This window comes from Aphelocoma coerulescens, chromosome 5 (genome assembly GCF_041296385.1).
Source record: "Aphelocoma coerulescens isolate FSJ_1873_10779 chromosome 5, UR_Acoe_1.0, whole genome shotgun sequence".
NCBI lineage: Eukaryota > Metazoa > Chordata > Aves > Passeriformes > Corvidae > Aphelocoma > Aphelocoma coerulescens.
This window is the reverse complement of record NC_091019.1, coordinates 27,966,356-27,980,420: the sequence shown is the minus strand read 5'-3', so window position 1 is coordinate 27,980,420 and position 14,065 is coordinate 27,966,356. Positions and strand designations below refer to the sequence as shown.

The 14,065-nt window shown below is 44.5% G+C and overlaps 1 protein-coding gene across 4 annotated transcripts in view; it reads right to left on the bottom strand.

The window, feature by feature from the left end:
• Positions 1-727: 727 nt before the first annotated feature.
• The window catches only part of LRP4 (LDL receptor related protein 4), an 84,804-nt gene continuing 71,466 nt past the window's right edge, over positions 728-14,065 (bottom strand). For 3 of the 4 annotated variants that reach the window (XM_069017286.1, XM_069017287.1, XM_069017290.1), the window contains exons 24-38: positions 13,791-13,877; positions 13,417-13,588; positions 13,172-13,334; positions 12,701-12,926; positions 10,998-11,301; positions 10,489-10,707; positions 10,041-10,175; positions 9,681-9,789; positions 9,216-9,360; positions 8,600-8,713; positions 8,181-8,304; positions 7,136-7,203; positions 6,431-6,518; positions 5,765-5,906; positions 728-4,023 (exon numbers count right to left, since the gene is read on the bottom strand). In XM_069017286.1, coding sequence (XP_068873387.1) covers positions 3,688-4,023; positions 5,765-5,906; positions 6,431-6,518; positions 7,136-7,203; positions 8,181-8,304; positions 8,600-8,713; positions 9,216-9,360; positions 9,681-9,789; positions 10,041-10,175; positions 10,489-10,707; positions 10,998-11,301; positions 12,701-12,926; positions 13,172-13,334; positions 13,417-13,588; positions 13,791-13,877 — 2,432 coding nt within the window. In that variant the 3' untranslated portion in view covers positions 728-3,687. The remainder of the gene's footprint in view (positions 4,024-5,764; positions 5,907-6,430; positions 6,519-7,135; positions 7,204-8,180; positions 8,305-8,599; positions 8,714-9,215; positions 9,361-9,680; positions 9,790-10,040; positions 10,176-10,488; positions 10,708-10,997; positions 11,302-12,700; positions 12,927-13,171; positions 13,335-13,416; positions 13,589-13,790; positions 13,878-14,065) is intronic. The other variant, XM_069017289.1, reaches the window with a different exon arrangement.

Below are 14,065 nucleotides of genomic sequence, written 5' to 3'. Positions count from 1 at the left end.
AGAGTGCCATGCATGCAACTGCAATTAATCTTACACTGCTCTCTCCCTACCATGCCATGTAAGCACGATCATTTTTTTGAAAGTGAGACAATTTTTTCATGATCTGACTGAATGGCTTCTGCACTGTGCTTCAATTGTGAAATGAGCAGGAATACAATTGTTTAAAATGTTTTAGGTAGTTCTTTCATCAGAAAGGGACAGAATGTGTTACAAGACTAGCACCAGTACTGCAGTGTCAGTTATTAGTGGATGTTTCATTAATTACTCAGCCTTTTGCACTATTTAAACTCTTGGTTATAAAAAAAGGCAACGGAAGCCTAAGTAAAACCCCCTACAGAAAGAAAAAACAGCTCTTCTTCAGAGCTTTATTTTCCACTCGGCAGAGGCTTGAGATCTCTACAGTCCTAATACACACAAGAAAGAACAATCCCTTTGCTGTTGCCATGTTAAAGAGGGGGGGAAAAAGCAAGGCAGGGCAGAGTGAGAGATATTACGTATATAAAGAAATCTGCAAAAGTGAGTGTAGGTATTGGGCCCTTGATTCAAAGCAATAGGGGTGTAGTGTATGCTGCAATCAGGTACCTAAGAACCTCAAACTGTTCCTACCTTCTTGCTCCTCTCAAATGAAGCGAAGTTGAGGTTCTGTCTGAACAAGTTTGGGAATTCCTCATTCAAAGGGGATTCCAAATAACATGCATGATTCACAACCAAAAGCCAGGCAGAGTGGTTAAGAAAAGCTAAATTTATATTAAATTATCATCAACCCCTAAAATACTGAACACAGTGGTTAAATAACTCCAGAAAATCCAATGTCTCCAGTGAGTAACGTTAAAACCATTACACAGGAACACACGGAAATCACTGACGTTAACTCAGGACAGACAGGAGAGAGGTTTGCTTTTTACATAGTAAATCAGTGCTCAAGAGATCATCCTCCAGTAGCCTTTCTACATTCTTAACATCCTAAGTGCAACGAGGGTCTTCTCTTCCCCAGAACGGGGAACCATGATGCATCCCCAAGGCAGCATCTCACTGGGGCTGTCTCTAGGAAAAAGACATGTATTTCTGCCCACCTCACTGGTAGAGGACTGGTGTGACATTTTATTACTCCTTTTCACCATAATCACTTGAGGAAGGGAGCAGAGAGCAGTTACAAATGGTTGTTAGGCTGGAGTGTGCAGGGTCTCTCCTAAGAAGCAGCAGAGATATTGATCAAGGTGGAGATCACAAGCACCATGAGTTGTTGAAAAGACTGACTGTGTTTTTCCTTTCCATTCCACACTTGTGACTTGGACAGCAATTACTCTGACAGGCTGACTTAAGTGACAGGTCTGGGCAGATGTTTCCCTTCACCCCTGTCCCACCTCAGGATTTTGGTGCATGGTTACATAAGCTATTGGGGAAAAAAAACCCCAACCCATTCCAAAACCCAAAGAAACCCTGCTCTTCTGTAAGTCAGAGCCTTCCTCCCCAATCTCCCCACTCCCAGCCCTGATGCCCCTGCCCCTACATGTGGTTTCTACTCAAATCGATGCTTCTGCCTATGCCTCAGCCCTCTGGTGTTGTCCCTGCGTGAAGTGGCTTAGATGGGCAGGTCCATGTCAGTGATATGCACTCCTTTCTCACTTCCCAGTCAAGTCCACACCTCAATCCAAAAGTGCCTCTGCCCAACAAAATCAATGCTTCCCAGGCTGGAGTCAATCAAATAAATAATTAAATAAAAATCTAATTAAAAAAAATAAAAATAAATCCCTCTGGGAATAGGGAAGAGTCCCACATTAACACAGGGAAATTTCCAAGCCTTAGCTCCAGTTCATTTTCCACAGGAATATACACCTGTCAGCCCAATGGTGCAGTTATGGACAGAGTTTCAAGCCACCTAGCCAGGTCAAAGCTGCAGACTTTCCCTATCTACAAAGCTACCTCTGCTGTGAAAAGTGCAGCCAAACCACTGGCAACTGTTGTGTTTTTCAGGGGTAGCAGGCCTGTTAGTATATAAACAAGGCTAGAGCAGAGTAGGACAATTCTCCTTTCTTTTCACCTGAAAAAAACATTGCATGGGAGATGTGCCCACCCCCTACCTCTGAACCATACCCCTGATGTTTTGCTCTCTTTACACCATGGGTGGGAATGTACTTGACCTCTTTCCAGGCGATAAAGAGGTTACAAAGTTTGCAGTGAGAAATTCTTCACTGGGAAGTTCTGCTTCCAAGTATCTGGCTTAATGCTTAATATTTCACCATGTGACTTGAGGGGTTCATATAAATTTCGTTTTTGAAGAAGTGTCAAGCAATATTTTCTCTTCTATATTTTGAACAAACAGATGACAAGAGAATGTGAAAAGGTGGCAATAGTCCTTGGGAGCATGCTCCAAATGCTGCTGGATTTTGGCTGCAAGGGTAGGATGACATTCCCTAAAGGGTAAGAGCCTTGGAGGCCGGAAAACAACTGAAGCTCATGCAGCTAATGGGGAAAAATTACTTAGCAAGGAGAGCTATTTAGTGGTAACAGAAGAACTTAAAGTGCAATTCTATCTGATCTTAAAATGGCCCTTGCAGCTCCCTGATTATTGTCTCCCATTCTAGGTCAAATGGGCTCAGCCTAGTAATAAAGCAGTTCCTAACTGTCAGCACTGAGCATTCCCCCTAGGACTCGACCTAGGAATTCTCTCTTTTCCCTTATTACAGTAATCAAAGGTCCTAAAGGCCAAAATAATTGGGACCTTGCAGAATTGGGACTAGGGGGGACCTAGCAAATTTTCTTTTTCTTTTTTTATATATCAGTTATGCAAAGATCAGTAAAATTTAGGTCTTGATGAGGTCCATTTCCTCCCATTAGCTCTGTAGAGCTGAGTGAAATACCAATCTCTTCTTGTCTCAAGTTCAGCACTCAGACTCCAGTACCCACAGGGAACAGTTCTGAAAGGGCCATTGGCTGACTCTTGTTTTTCCAGAGTAGAAACATATTTTAACAGGAGAGGGGAGAACAGGAGCAGTGTCCACTGCCAGCAACAGACACAGTGCTCCAATCTGAGCATTAATTGAAATTTTTAGTAGCAGATACAAAAGTAAGCAGTGATGCTCTCATGAAGTGAGTCTTGGCAACTGTGGTTACCCTCTTTATGCCTTTACAAGGTGACCTGATGCTATGTCAGTGTCCTCTTGAGCCCCAAAGTATATCCCATCTATACCAAGACCTCTCTCAAGTCAGAGACCCCTCAACACAAAGCCTCGAAGAGTGCTGCTAGTGCTGGAATGACATGGGGTACTTCTGTGACCAGGAGCCAGCAATGAGGCAGCTCTGCTCTCTTCATGGGCATTGACCGTGAGCTGGATGGCACAGGACTTGCAGGTTGCCAGGGAACAGAGACTCTGAACCAGATTCAGGCCAGAGGAGTCATTGCAAAAGTTAACGTGGCAGCTTCCAGGAAAAGGGAACATATAAATAAACCACAGACAGTGAAAAGGAGTCAAAAGGGTCTCTGGGTTCCAACCAACCCACCCATCCTCCTTCTCCAACCACAACAATACAGCTGCCCAAGCTCCTTGCTGAAAGGCAGTCCCAGTCTCGGGGCCCTTGTGAGAGAGGCTGGTCTCTGTGCCCTTCCTTGCCAGGCAGGCAGAGTCCTGTCTTTTTTGTGCAGAGCAGAGGGTAGGGAGGGTACGACTGTTTGCAAAGTCACGTGCTTTACACCTCGCTCTCTGTGGAGGGCTTGCGTTGGTGTTTCCAGCCTGTGTCTGGGAGTGAGCCACGCCGCTCAGGAGTGGCTGCTGCTGTGTTAACACTGCTGCATTCAGACTGTTCTTCCTGCAGCAGCTGCTCAGTTTCAGTGTCATCCAGTGAACCAGAACTGGCCTGGATAGAGACCGTATCCGTCTTCATGCAGACGTGGTCCCGGAGGATCCCTCCACGGGAGCTCCGAATCTGCTTAAGGTCATCCCATTCGGAATCATCACTGGATAAAAGGCATATTCCCTCCACAATCTTGATCTTCTCCTTAGTGTAGCTGTGGTCAGGACCAGTCTAGGGAGAAGACAGATTAATGAAAAAAATACATCTATGGAAAAATATGGCAAAGAGCAATGCAGAGCTGGAATGAAGACAGTGAAGCAGACAAAAAGCTGGACCTCCATGTAAACGGCCACTGGCTTTAACTGCCACAATGGCACAACTCTTTTAGTTCTTTACCACCCCATGAGTCCTCCCTGCAAGAGCTCTCCTTTCAAACTCCATGAGTCTTCAGTCATGGAAGTGGAATGAGGATGAGGTTGCTCTCCTCATTCAACTGTACATATTCCCTGACAGAAGACAGTGAAAACACTGAGCCTAGAAAGGAAGGAAAAAAACAAAATGGGAAGCAGAAACAGACAGAAAACCTCATGGTAAAAGTAGGCAGGGAATCAATTCAAGGTTTGCAACATCTTTACATCTGAGTCATTCTAGATTGACGTCTCAGCAAAGCACAGCTGGAATACTGCTGTTGAGTCCAAGTCTCACAGTGACACAGAAAGGAGATTATAGGGAAACAAGCAAAATGATCAGAAGCTAAAGGGACCACACTGAGATTAAAGTATTGAAATCTGTCTAACTTGGCTCACCAACAAATAAGGAGCATCTGATCTATCCCTGAGGAGAAAGTGGAGGGAGTGGGGAAATACACATCTGTGTGTATCAAGGAACATTGGAATTACCAGAAAAGTGGAAAGGATTTAGATTCCCAGATAAATAATCCTAGCTTATCCTTAATAGATAAAGCCAAAATGGCTTGAAAGTTTGGGAAATCTATTGGATAGTACCTTTGGAAAACAGTAAGGGAAAACTCTTCCCTGTGTAAATCTGTGATCCCTGCTAGAGGATCTAAGTGATCTAACAGATAATCATAAATAGTTCTAACAGAAATTACCTTTTCCAAATCTCACTGAGTATGAGTAGCCAAAGCCCAGACCAAAGAATCTGCCATAGAAAATTACTTATACCTTCCTGAAGACAGTAGAGCTAGTTTAAGGACATAAAAGCCGGGGGGGCAGGGGGGAAACCAAGAAAGAGCAGTTAGTACAGACAGTGCTTGAGCCACACAACAGAGCTTGAGTGAGGGAGGCAGGATCAAACACACAGAGCAGTGATACCTGACGTGAGGATGTGGACGGAAATCAGAAGAGGGAAGATGAGAAGCTATCTGAGTGATAAGAAAGCTTCTGAGGAGAAAAGAGAGGAAAAACTAAGTGCTGCAAGATATTATATTAAACTGTCTCCATCCTGTGGCACAAAGTACGGACCTCTGAAGGGCCTTTAAAATGCTCTATTTAATAAGGGCTCTATTTTTTTCCTCTCTCCCACCCCTTCCAGGCAGTGCACACCCAGGAGCTACATTCTTGTTCGCAAACCCCTTCTGACTGCCTGGTTCCCCATGTAACTGTCCAAAGCAACCTTGGTGCAACAGTCACTAACCGGGAACCGTATCCACGGAAGACAATTCCAGTTGACTCACATACTTTTGAGAGTCAGCACCCAATGTAAATGAAATACAAGACATTGTGGAAGTGGGTAAGAAGCAGAGACCTAAAGACAGGCCAAATTCACTACAGCTCACTGGGGAAGAAGTGCTGCTGGTTGATCTCCATAGCAGTCTGAACAATTCACTGAAGCTGTCCTCCTATGTCCTAGAAGTAAACGCTCACAAGCTGCAATCCTTCCACTTAGTGAAGCCTGTAATACTCAACAGCAGCTTAAGCTGGGCTCCCATGTCCTTAGTAGCAGCTCTTACCTCTTTCTTGTAGCACAGCTGGTTGTACATGGTTGGTTTGGGAATCGATTCAATCTTCACCTCCTGGGTAGATGTCCGATATGAAGGATTACTGTAAGTTAGGTTCCCCAAGCCAGGGTCCGTAAACTTGGACTTATTATGCCTAGAGGGAGAGAGCTGTCAGAAAAGACACAGGAACCTACTGCCAGGATCCAAAGTTCCTGAGTGCTCAGCAAGTGGAAGGCTCTAGCAATCTCCACTGTCCCTCAAAGAGAGAATGCTGGCTTCATCTGGCTCTTCAGCTACTAGTCCATTTACTAGCTACCAGTACAGCAAGGCACTGCCATGTAAGTACAAAAGCTATGCTGGCAGTAACTGGTGAAGTTATCTGTCAGAAAGCACATGAGCTCACAGATCTATACTGAGATACAAATTATCTCACATCCCTGTCCGTAACTCATAAACTCTTTGCAGAAAATTTAGCCAATAAGGTTTCAGAACTGCATGACCAACACTTCAGAGGCACAGGACTGAAACCTTGCAAATAAAACCATCAAGCACTCCTTCCAATGGAGAAAAAAAGGACTGTAAATGACAATAAAGAAAGATTTTGTGCTTTCAGGAACTTTCTTCTCCTACAACCCTAGAGTTTACAACTGGCCAGGAGAAGGAAAAAAGATCACTCACCTATATATAATTAAAGCAGCAATAAGCAGCAAAATAAACAAGATGCTGAGAAGACCTCCAATAATGTAGCTGACGTGCAGTCCTTCTCCTGAAAGTGAACACCAAGGGTAATTTATGCACTCATATTTCACTGGATAATACTGACCTTGGTGTAGTGCCTAGTGCTGGGGCTTTACCCGTACAGAAGTATGTAAACTAAAATGTCAGCACACCAAGGTTTAATAGAGGGTTTTGTTTGGCTTCATATGAAACCAAACATGTAGTAAACTTTCCTCCCACCCAGGCCCCAGCAAAGCAAGGAGCGTCAAGATCTTTGTAATGGGCTTGTAATGGATGAGTTGGTCCCCGTTGCTGACAGGTTACTCCTGCAGTGGGAAGCAATTACCCCAGTCAACCATCTTCAACTAAACACAAAGGGGACAATGAAAAAGAGGGAATTATTATTGTATTAATGGGAAGAGCCCAATGAATGAGGTATGGGATAAAAGAAAACAGAACTATTCTTCAGACCAGAGAGTCATCTAGGTTAATGAATATCTACAACTGATGTTCATCCTTAGAGGCACTTTGTTCTGCTCAGAGGGCATTTGAGTATTTCAGATCTGAGTTTCAGAAATTTGAGTTTCAGACACTATGGACTGGAATGCCCTGGGCACATCTGGAGGAATAACCCTGGTGGCGAAGAGTTAAAGAAAAGGAACTCACCCATAGTGGCCAACACTGCCTCGTTGGCACGAGTACACAAGCCTTGCCTAGCATCTTTGTCAGAACAGCTGAATGACAGAAAGAGAGTTATTTACTGAAAGTAGAATCAACAGTATCAAAGGTATCAAAAACCAGGATGAAGTAGGCTAGCACTGATATCCCTTCCCTTTCCAGTTAAAAAACACAGGTCTTCCTTTCTCTTCTTCAGTATTCTGTATCCAGAGAAGAGACAACCATATACATATATATATATAGGGGGTGTGCATGTATATATCAATTATCAGTCTGCAGTATCTTTGTGTCTGAGTCATTCTAGATTCACCTCTCAGGTACACAGGTATACACATATATCTGTCAGGAAACAAATTTCGGCATCATTGCTGAAACAAAAATCAAAATATCTCAGAGTCAGCACGAAGACCTTTCTGTCCAATAACTCATACTCAACAAAGTGCAAATTTTGCCCAATAACTCAGCCATATACTATAGAACCACTCTTTTGCTGAGCTGTATAAATAACAAGTTGTAAGGAATTAGCAGAAAAGAGTCTCTTAACTACCTGCATTGCAACTTAAATGTTAGAGCTGCAAAGATTCTGTTCTGTCCCAAGCAAGCTATCCCCTTCCCAGGGTGGAACCACTTCCTCAGCTGTGTGGGTCTACTTTGAGATGTTTCAGTGAATTGAAGCAACAGACTCCTCTGTCCTCTCAGAAATGAGTTCTCAAAATTAGGAGATTCAAAAATCAATCAAATGAATGACACATGTGCTAAAGGAGGATTTTAACACTTCAGCACAGTCAGCCTACACACACATTTCAACAAAACAGACAAAAAATCTGAAGCTCTTTCTTGCCATCTCAACAATATTCTGCATCTTTGTCATAATAGTTTCATCCATTAAGAATGTGAAATCTGAAGCTGGAATATCCTCCCTTGGCTAGGGATAGGTATATTTGGATGATGGCAACCAGAGGGGGCTTGCATGTGGCACCTTGCAAAAGCTGCAACTTTCACACCCCAGTTCCAAGAGAACAAGAACACTTACTTTCCTTCCACTGTTTCCAGAGATGTGAGAGGTTTCATTGTTGAGGTACCTAGTCTGCCAGGCAGTGTTTGACTTCTCTCACTTACACTGGTTGGTTCTGGACCAGGGGGCACCACACCAGGAACTAGAACAACAGAGAAAATAAGCAGGACTCCAACTCTGTGGGACAGATGGTCAAGTCTTATAGGCCATTTCCAAAATCTCTATAGCTTATATGAGCAGCCTTCCCATCTCAAACCCAGTCTGTCAGCAGAAAGGACAGAAGAAGGTGCTATTGTTCACAACTGTTACCCTTACTTCCAATAAAATGCATAAAATGCATACACTGGAGAGCTCAGCTGCTCTGGTTGCCACTGCATAAGCAGTAGCAGTGGCTCAGTTATGGAAGCTACTGCCCAAGTGACACTCAGTAAACTCACTCGTAGAACAGGGCCGCCCATCTGGTTCATCCGGACACGCGCAGACGAAGTCAGAAGCCCTGGCAAAGCAGAGGTGAGTGCAGCCTCCATTGTTCACTCCACAAGCATTACTACCTGGAAGGAACAAACAAAAAGGAGCTCAGAGCAATAACCTTTCCTGCTCAGCCAGAAATACTTCTTAGAAATCCAGCAAGTTATTATGTTTTTGGCATATGCCCTTCATCTGATTGCTAAGAAAGTGATGACAATAGCCAGACACTGGATTGGATTAGGGCAGTCTTGAAAGGAAGGCACTGGAAATCTTTAGACAGAAGCCCAGACAACACAGCTGCACAGATAAAAAAAGATAAAAAGCTCACATTCTTCTGTTTTAACACAATGTTGGGTGAACAACAAGAAAGTGACATTTGCTAATCAAAGCTCTAACAGAACACCATTAAGATGTACCTGACTGAAAAGTCACAAGCAGACAAGGAATGTGCTAAGGGAAGATGTGTGAATAATCTGAGCATAAAAAAGGATGTCATCCTTATTTGACATCCACAGTAGCGCAGTGGTTTTAGAGTTCCTTTGGTCTACAATTAGCATTTGCCTGAACCAAGGTCCTTCTATTTACCTGTCTGTCTCTGAGGAGAAACCACAATGATATCCATCAATCCCTCAACATTGGCTAGGACTGTCTCTTTGTTCCGCCCAGAGTATTTGTCCACTCTCTGGATAGACTTCGTTTGCCAGTCAGTCCAGTATATCCATCTGTCCTGCTGCTCAGGGAGACAGCAAAGAAAAATCACAGCCATTATTAGCTTGTTTAGTCATGTAGGACACCCATATAAAACATATCCCAGTGGCAGAAGGCCCAAAACAAAGGCCTTTTCAAACCTTTACCCTCTTATTGTAAAGATGATGACTGTCTACACCCCACAGTTTAGACAAACTTCCTTTGTTAGCTCCAGAGATTTAAGTACTATCCTCTCAGCCATCTTGGTTTCCCCAGACTGTAACACCTCCCTGTTCCCAAACTCCACTGGACAAACTCATCAACACACCAGGGAGAATGGTGGCAGCAGGAAAATCTTCTCACCTGTGTCAGAGCAAAGGGATGTGACACCTGGCTGACCAACACTTGCCGTAGCTTCCCATTGAGGTCACAGCTCTCTATGCGATCAAGGTGCGCATCCACCCAGTATATCCTGAAGGCACAGGGAAAGAGGTGAGCTTTCGTCTATACAACCCCTCTTTACTTTCTAGTCATTTACTGGCCAAGATCATGGAATCATAAGATGGATTGTGAAAAAAAAACTAAAGAAAAAACCCCCCAAACACCCCAAAACCAAACCCAAACCCAAACCCAAAGTGTTACTCCAATAAATGAAGCTAAGAGGGCTAAAAAATTCATTACATCCCTTAACTCTTTGCAAGTATAGGAAAATCTTTCACTGACCTCCTGGTGTCATAATCCAAAGTCAATCCATTGGGCCATCCTAGGTCAGTGTTAATCAGGATTTTACGTTCAGAGCCATCCAAGTTTGCCCGTTCAATTTTAGCAATGTGACCCCAATCTGTCCAGAAGAGATACCTGAAGAGATAAAAGGCAAATGTAAGAAGAAAAGACCATTTCATTTGGCCTAAAGAAAGTTTTAGTTATGAGTGAAACTGCCAGATTCTTCAGGCTAAAAAAGATAATAGGGCCTGTAGCCTGCTTCTCACTGCTATCTGCCCAACCTTCAAATTCCCTGTCTGCCTGACTACTGCAACTCACTCAGAGTCAACCCCTTGCTAGTACCTGCAGATGCACATGGCACATCTCTTCTTCCTCCCACAACCTCCTCTTCCAACATGCCTCCAACATGCAGCCCTTCCCCCTGCCCCACCAATAACCTCATACCTACCCCTTCTTAGGAAAGACAGCAATGGCTCGGGGCTCATCCAGGCTGTTATTGATCAGCACTTTCCTGGAGCTTCCATCCAGTCTAGCCACTTCGATGGTATTGCGTCCTGTGTCTGTCCAGTAGAGGTTCCTGGCAACCCAGTCCACTGCCAGGCCATCTGTAGTCTTCAAACCCTGACCAATAACAGTTTCCATGTTGCTGCCATTCAGATCAGCCCGCCTGGATAGAAATCAATGACAAATGGCAGTGAGGAACCGGCAGCTCCTGGAAAACCTGGATCTCCATCAATCACAGGGCCACTGCATACTACTACCTCCCTAATACTTTTTTCCCCAGTCTCCAGCAGGTTAAACACACCTTCAGCATGAGTTCAGTGATACACATGATGCTGTGTACCAAAGAGAAGGTCTAAGCAGTGGTGTAGTGCTCAGTCTCCCCAGTTTACTGGCACATTAAGCACAAGTCACTGGGTGACCTGGGCACCGGCCAAGCAGTTGACTGGCACCTACCTGATAACATCAAGAAATACATCTGTGTAGTAAATCTTGCCATCCACACTATCATAGTCCAGAGAAATTACATTGTTCAGCTCAGGGACAGGTATGTGCACATCTGTGTGGTCACTGGTGTCCAGAGAGATACGACGGATGGAAGCACGGCTAGAGAAAAGTAGGTAGGTCTCTGGAGAAGAGTCACATGTCTGCTCATCTCTCTTCAGCTGGATGCCAGTGGGGCAGGCACAGGAGAAACCAGTGGGGTGAGGCAAGCAAAGGTGGGAGCAGCCACCGTTACGAACTCCACATTTATTGAAGCCTTTAGAAACAAGGAAGCATAGTTTTAGAATCCCACAGACCAAAGTTTTATTTTAAAGGCTATGTACATGTACAACTTGCTAGCAGCTGAGTTCATCCTTACTGTCCCAGCCTAGCTGGGAATCTACAGCCTTTGCACAGAGACACTCTCCCTCCTCTCCAAGATTCATGGTAGGTATGGGCATGACTGGCGGAGAACAGGCGGGTTCAGAAGAAGAGGGATCATTAGAAGAAAAATCTTAACCTGCATTCCTTGCTAATCACAGTTTTCCCAAGGAAGAAGGAACAGCCAAATGCTCCCAGATTTATGCAACTGCATAAAACCCAACCCTGTGGGGAAGTAGTGAGACAATGCACCAGAGGCCAGGCTGACAAAGAAGCTTCTGTTTCAACTTAGCTGCGCACAGTGGCAAGTAAACAAAGGCATCAGAGAAGCCTGCTGGAAGTGCCTGACGTATTAGGGTCATATAAGTTTTTTTAATTGTAAAGAACCCAGCATACATTTACTAGGAGGGAATAAGCCCCGAAGACAGGTGCAGGGAGCAGGAAGAAGACAACGTGGATATGATGGCTAGGCTTTTGGTCAGCTTCAAGTTATATTGCCAAGTTATGCAGTCAAGAGTGATGTTCTGCTGTTAGCAATCACAGGAAAAGCAGCACAGTTTTCTGTAGAAGTATGTATTGGGGAAATTCTACCAAAATAAAGCCACAGCACAGAGCAGCGACTTCCACTGAAAAGCAAGGAGGCAAGATGGGGTGTTATAGGATCCCCAAAGAGTAACAAGGAATTGACTCTGGCACAGAATAGTTGGACAGCGTGATATATTAAGAGCAATTAAAGCAGCAGAAGTTTTGCAGAGCAAAGAGGCAGACAGGAAGATGAAGGCTGCAATGATTGGGAAATAATTCTAGAACTTCAAATAAGATTTCAGCAACTGGTTTAAGAAGAATTAGAGTCTTCTGGAGTCAAAAAAGGGAAGTTGTCCAATGGCAGTACACTCTGATGAAGCCTAATAAGGCATGACTTGTTCATTTCTCCTAAGAAAGTGGCTCTTCTGTGTGCGAGAATGAAGTTGTCAGTGCAATCCAGTGAAGGAAATGCTTCAAAGGGGTCAAAAAGCATGCAGGAATCAACACTAGTCCTACAGAGCTGTGTAAACAGGGAGGGGTGCAAAAATAGTTAGAGGGAAGAAGGGATGCTTTAAAAAAAGGGATCAGAAGAAAAGAAAAGCTGATTTTTGAGAAGTCACTCTATCACTCCTGCTTTACACCAAAGGACTCTTTCCAATGACAGCTCTGAAGGACTCCCCTCCCCTTTCCAATGACAGCTCTGAAGGACTCCCCTCCCCTTTCCAATGACAGCTCTGAAGGACACCCGCCGAGACTGGGGAGCAACTTACCCAGGGGCCGCGCCCTATCAACAGCTTGAATGTCCATGAGGCCAGGCAGGTTTGCCCTCACCAAGATGACATTGGCACCAGTGTCCTTGTCAGCCCTGTGAATGCTGCGAGTTTGCCAGTCAGTCCAGTAGATGTAGGAGTCCAGCAAAGTGAGGCCATAGGGATGTTGCACTGGAGACAGCAGGGTGCGGCGGTTCGCGCCATTGAGATCTGCAGCCTCGATCCGCTAAAGAGAGAAGTAGAACATCACCCCGTACTCAAAACGCTTCTCCTCTTGCTAGCCCTTACTGCAGCAAGTGGGAAACAGTCTCAGTGAGTGATGTTATTCAGGTTCACCCTCCCTCCATAGCCCACACTCTCAGAAAAGCTTACATTCCCCTTGCTCTTTTGAAAACTTGCTCAAGAGCTTCAAAGAAGCCTCCAGGCTACCAAAGACCCAATGACAAACAACACTGAAGAACAGAATCAGACCTCAGTGTGTGCATCAGCCCAGAGCAGCTGGGACCCAGCCTTATCCACTGCCAGTCCATTAGGCCAGCCCAAGTTGTTGCTGATCAACACCACTCGTCCAGAGCCATCCATCCCAGAGCGTTCCAGCTTGGCATTCTCACCCCAGTCCGTCCAGTACATATACCTGGGGAAAAGTCAGCAAGTATTATGGAAAAGGATATCAGAAGTCCTGTGTAACTCCTAGACAACCTCTTGACAACACTAACCCCATTTCATGGTATAAAGCTATTGCCCGAGGACTGTCCAGGTTCTGCCAGACCAAGACTTTCCTCATGGAGCCATCAAGGTTGCCCACTTCAATCCGATTTGTTCCTGTATCTGTCCAATATATCTTCCTGCCAATAGCATCCACAGCCAGCCCATCTGTAGTCAACAGACCTGAGAAAATAGAAAACATTTTGGTCACTACTTATTCTCCCAATTTAGTCAGGAACTTCTAGTATTTCTCTTGTCCATCTCATACGGAACTGCTTTAGGTTTTGCTTGCCTTTCCACCAAAAAAGTATGTTACCAGGGTACAAGAATATCTCTTTTCATACTGCATAGAAGCAAGAGGCACTCAGATCAAAATCTCCCTCACCTGTAGTGATGATGTCCTCAAACTGTGAGCCATCAAGGGCAGCCCGACTGATTTTCCTCAGTGTGCTGTCTGACCAGTAAACCTTTCCTGGGTTGAAGAAGAAAGAGAAACTTGAAAAAGCCCAGAACAAAACCAAACCAAACCCCAACAACCAAACAGCAAAATCCTTAAAAACAGATCCAAGTTTCTGACTACCTGCTACACCTTTCAAAATGGATCTGATTGTACAGGAATAGTAACAGCACAAGATTATTAAGCTAGAGTGATAAAACAGT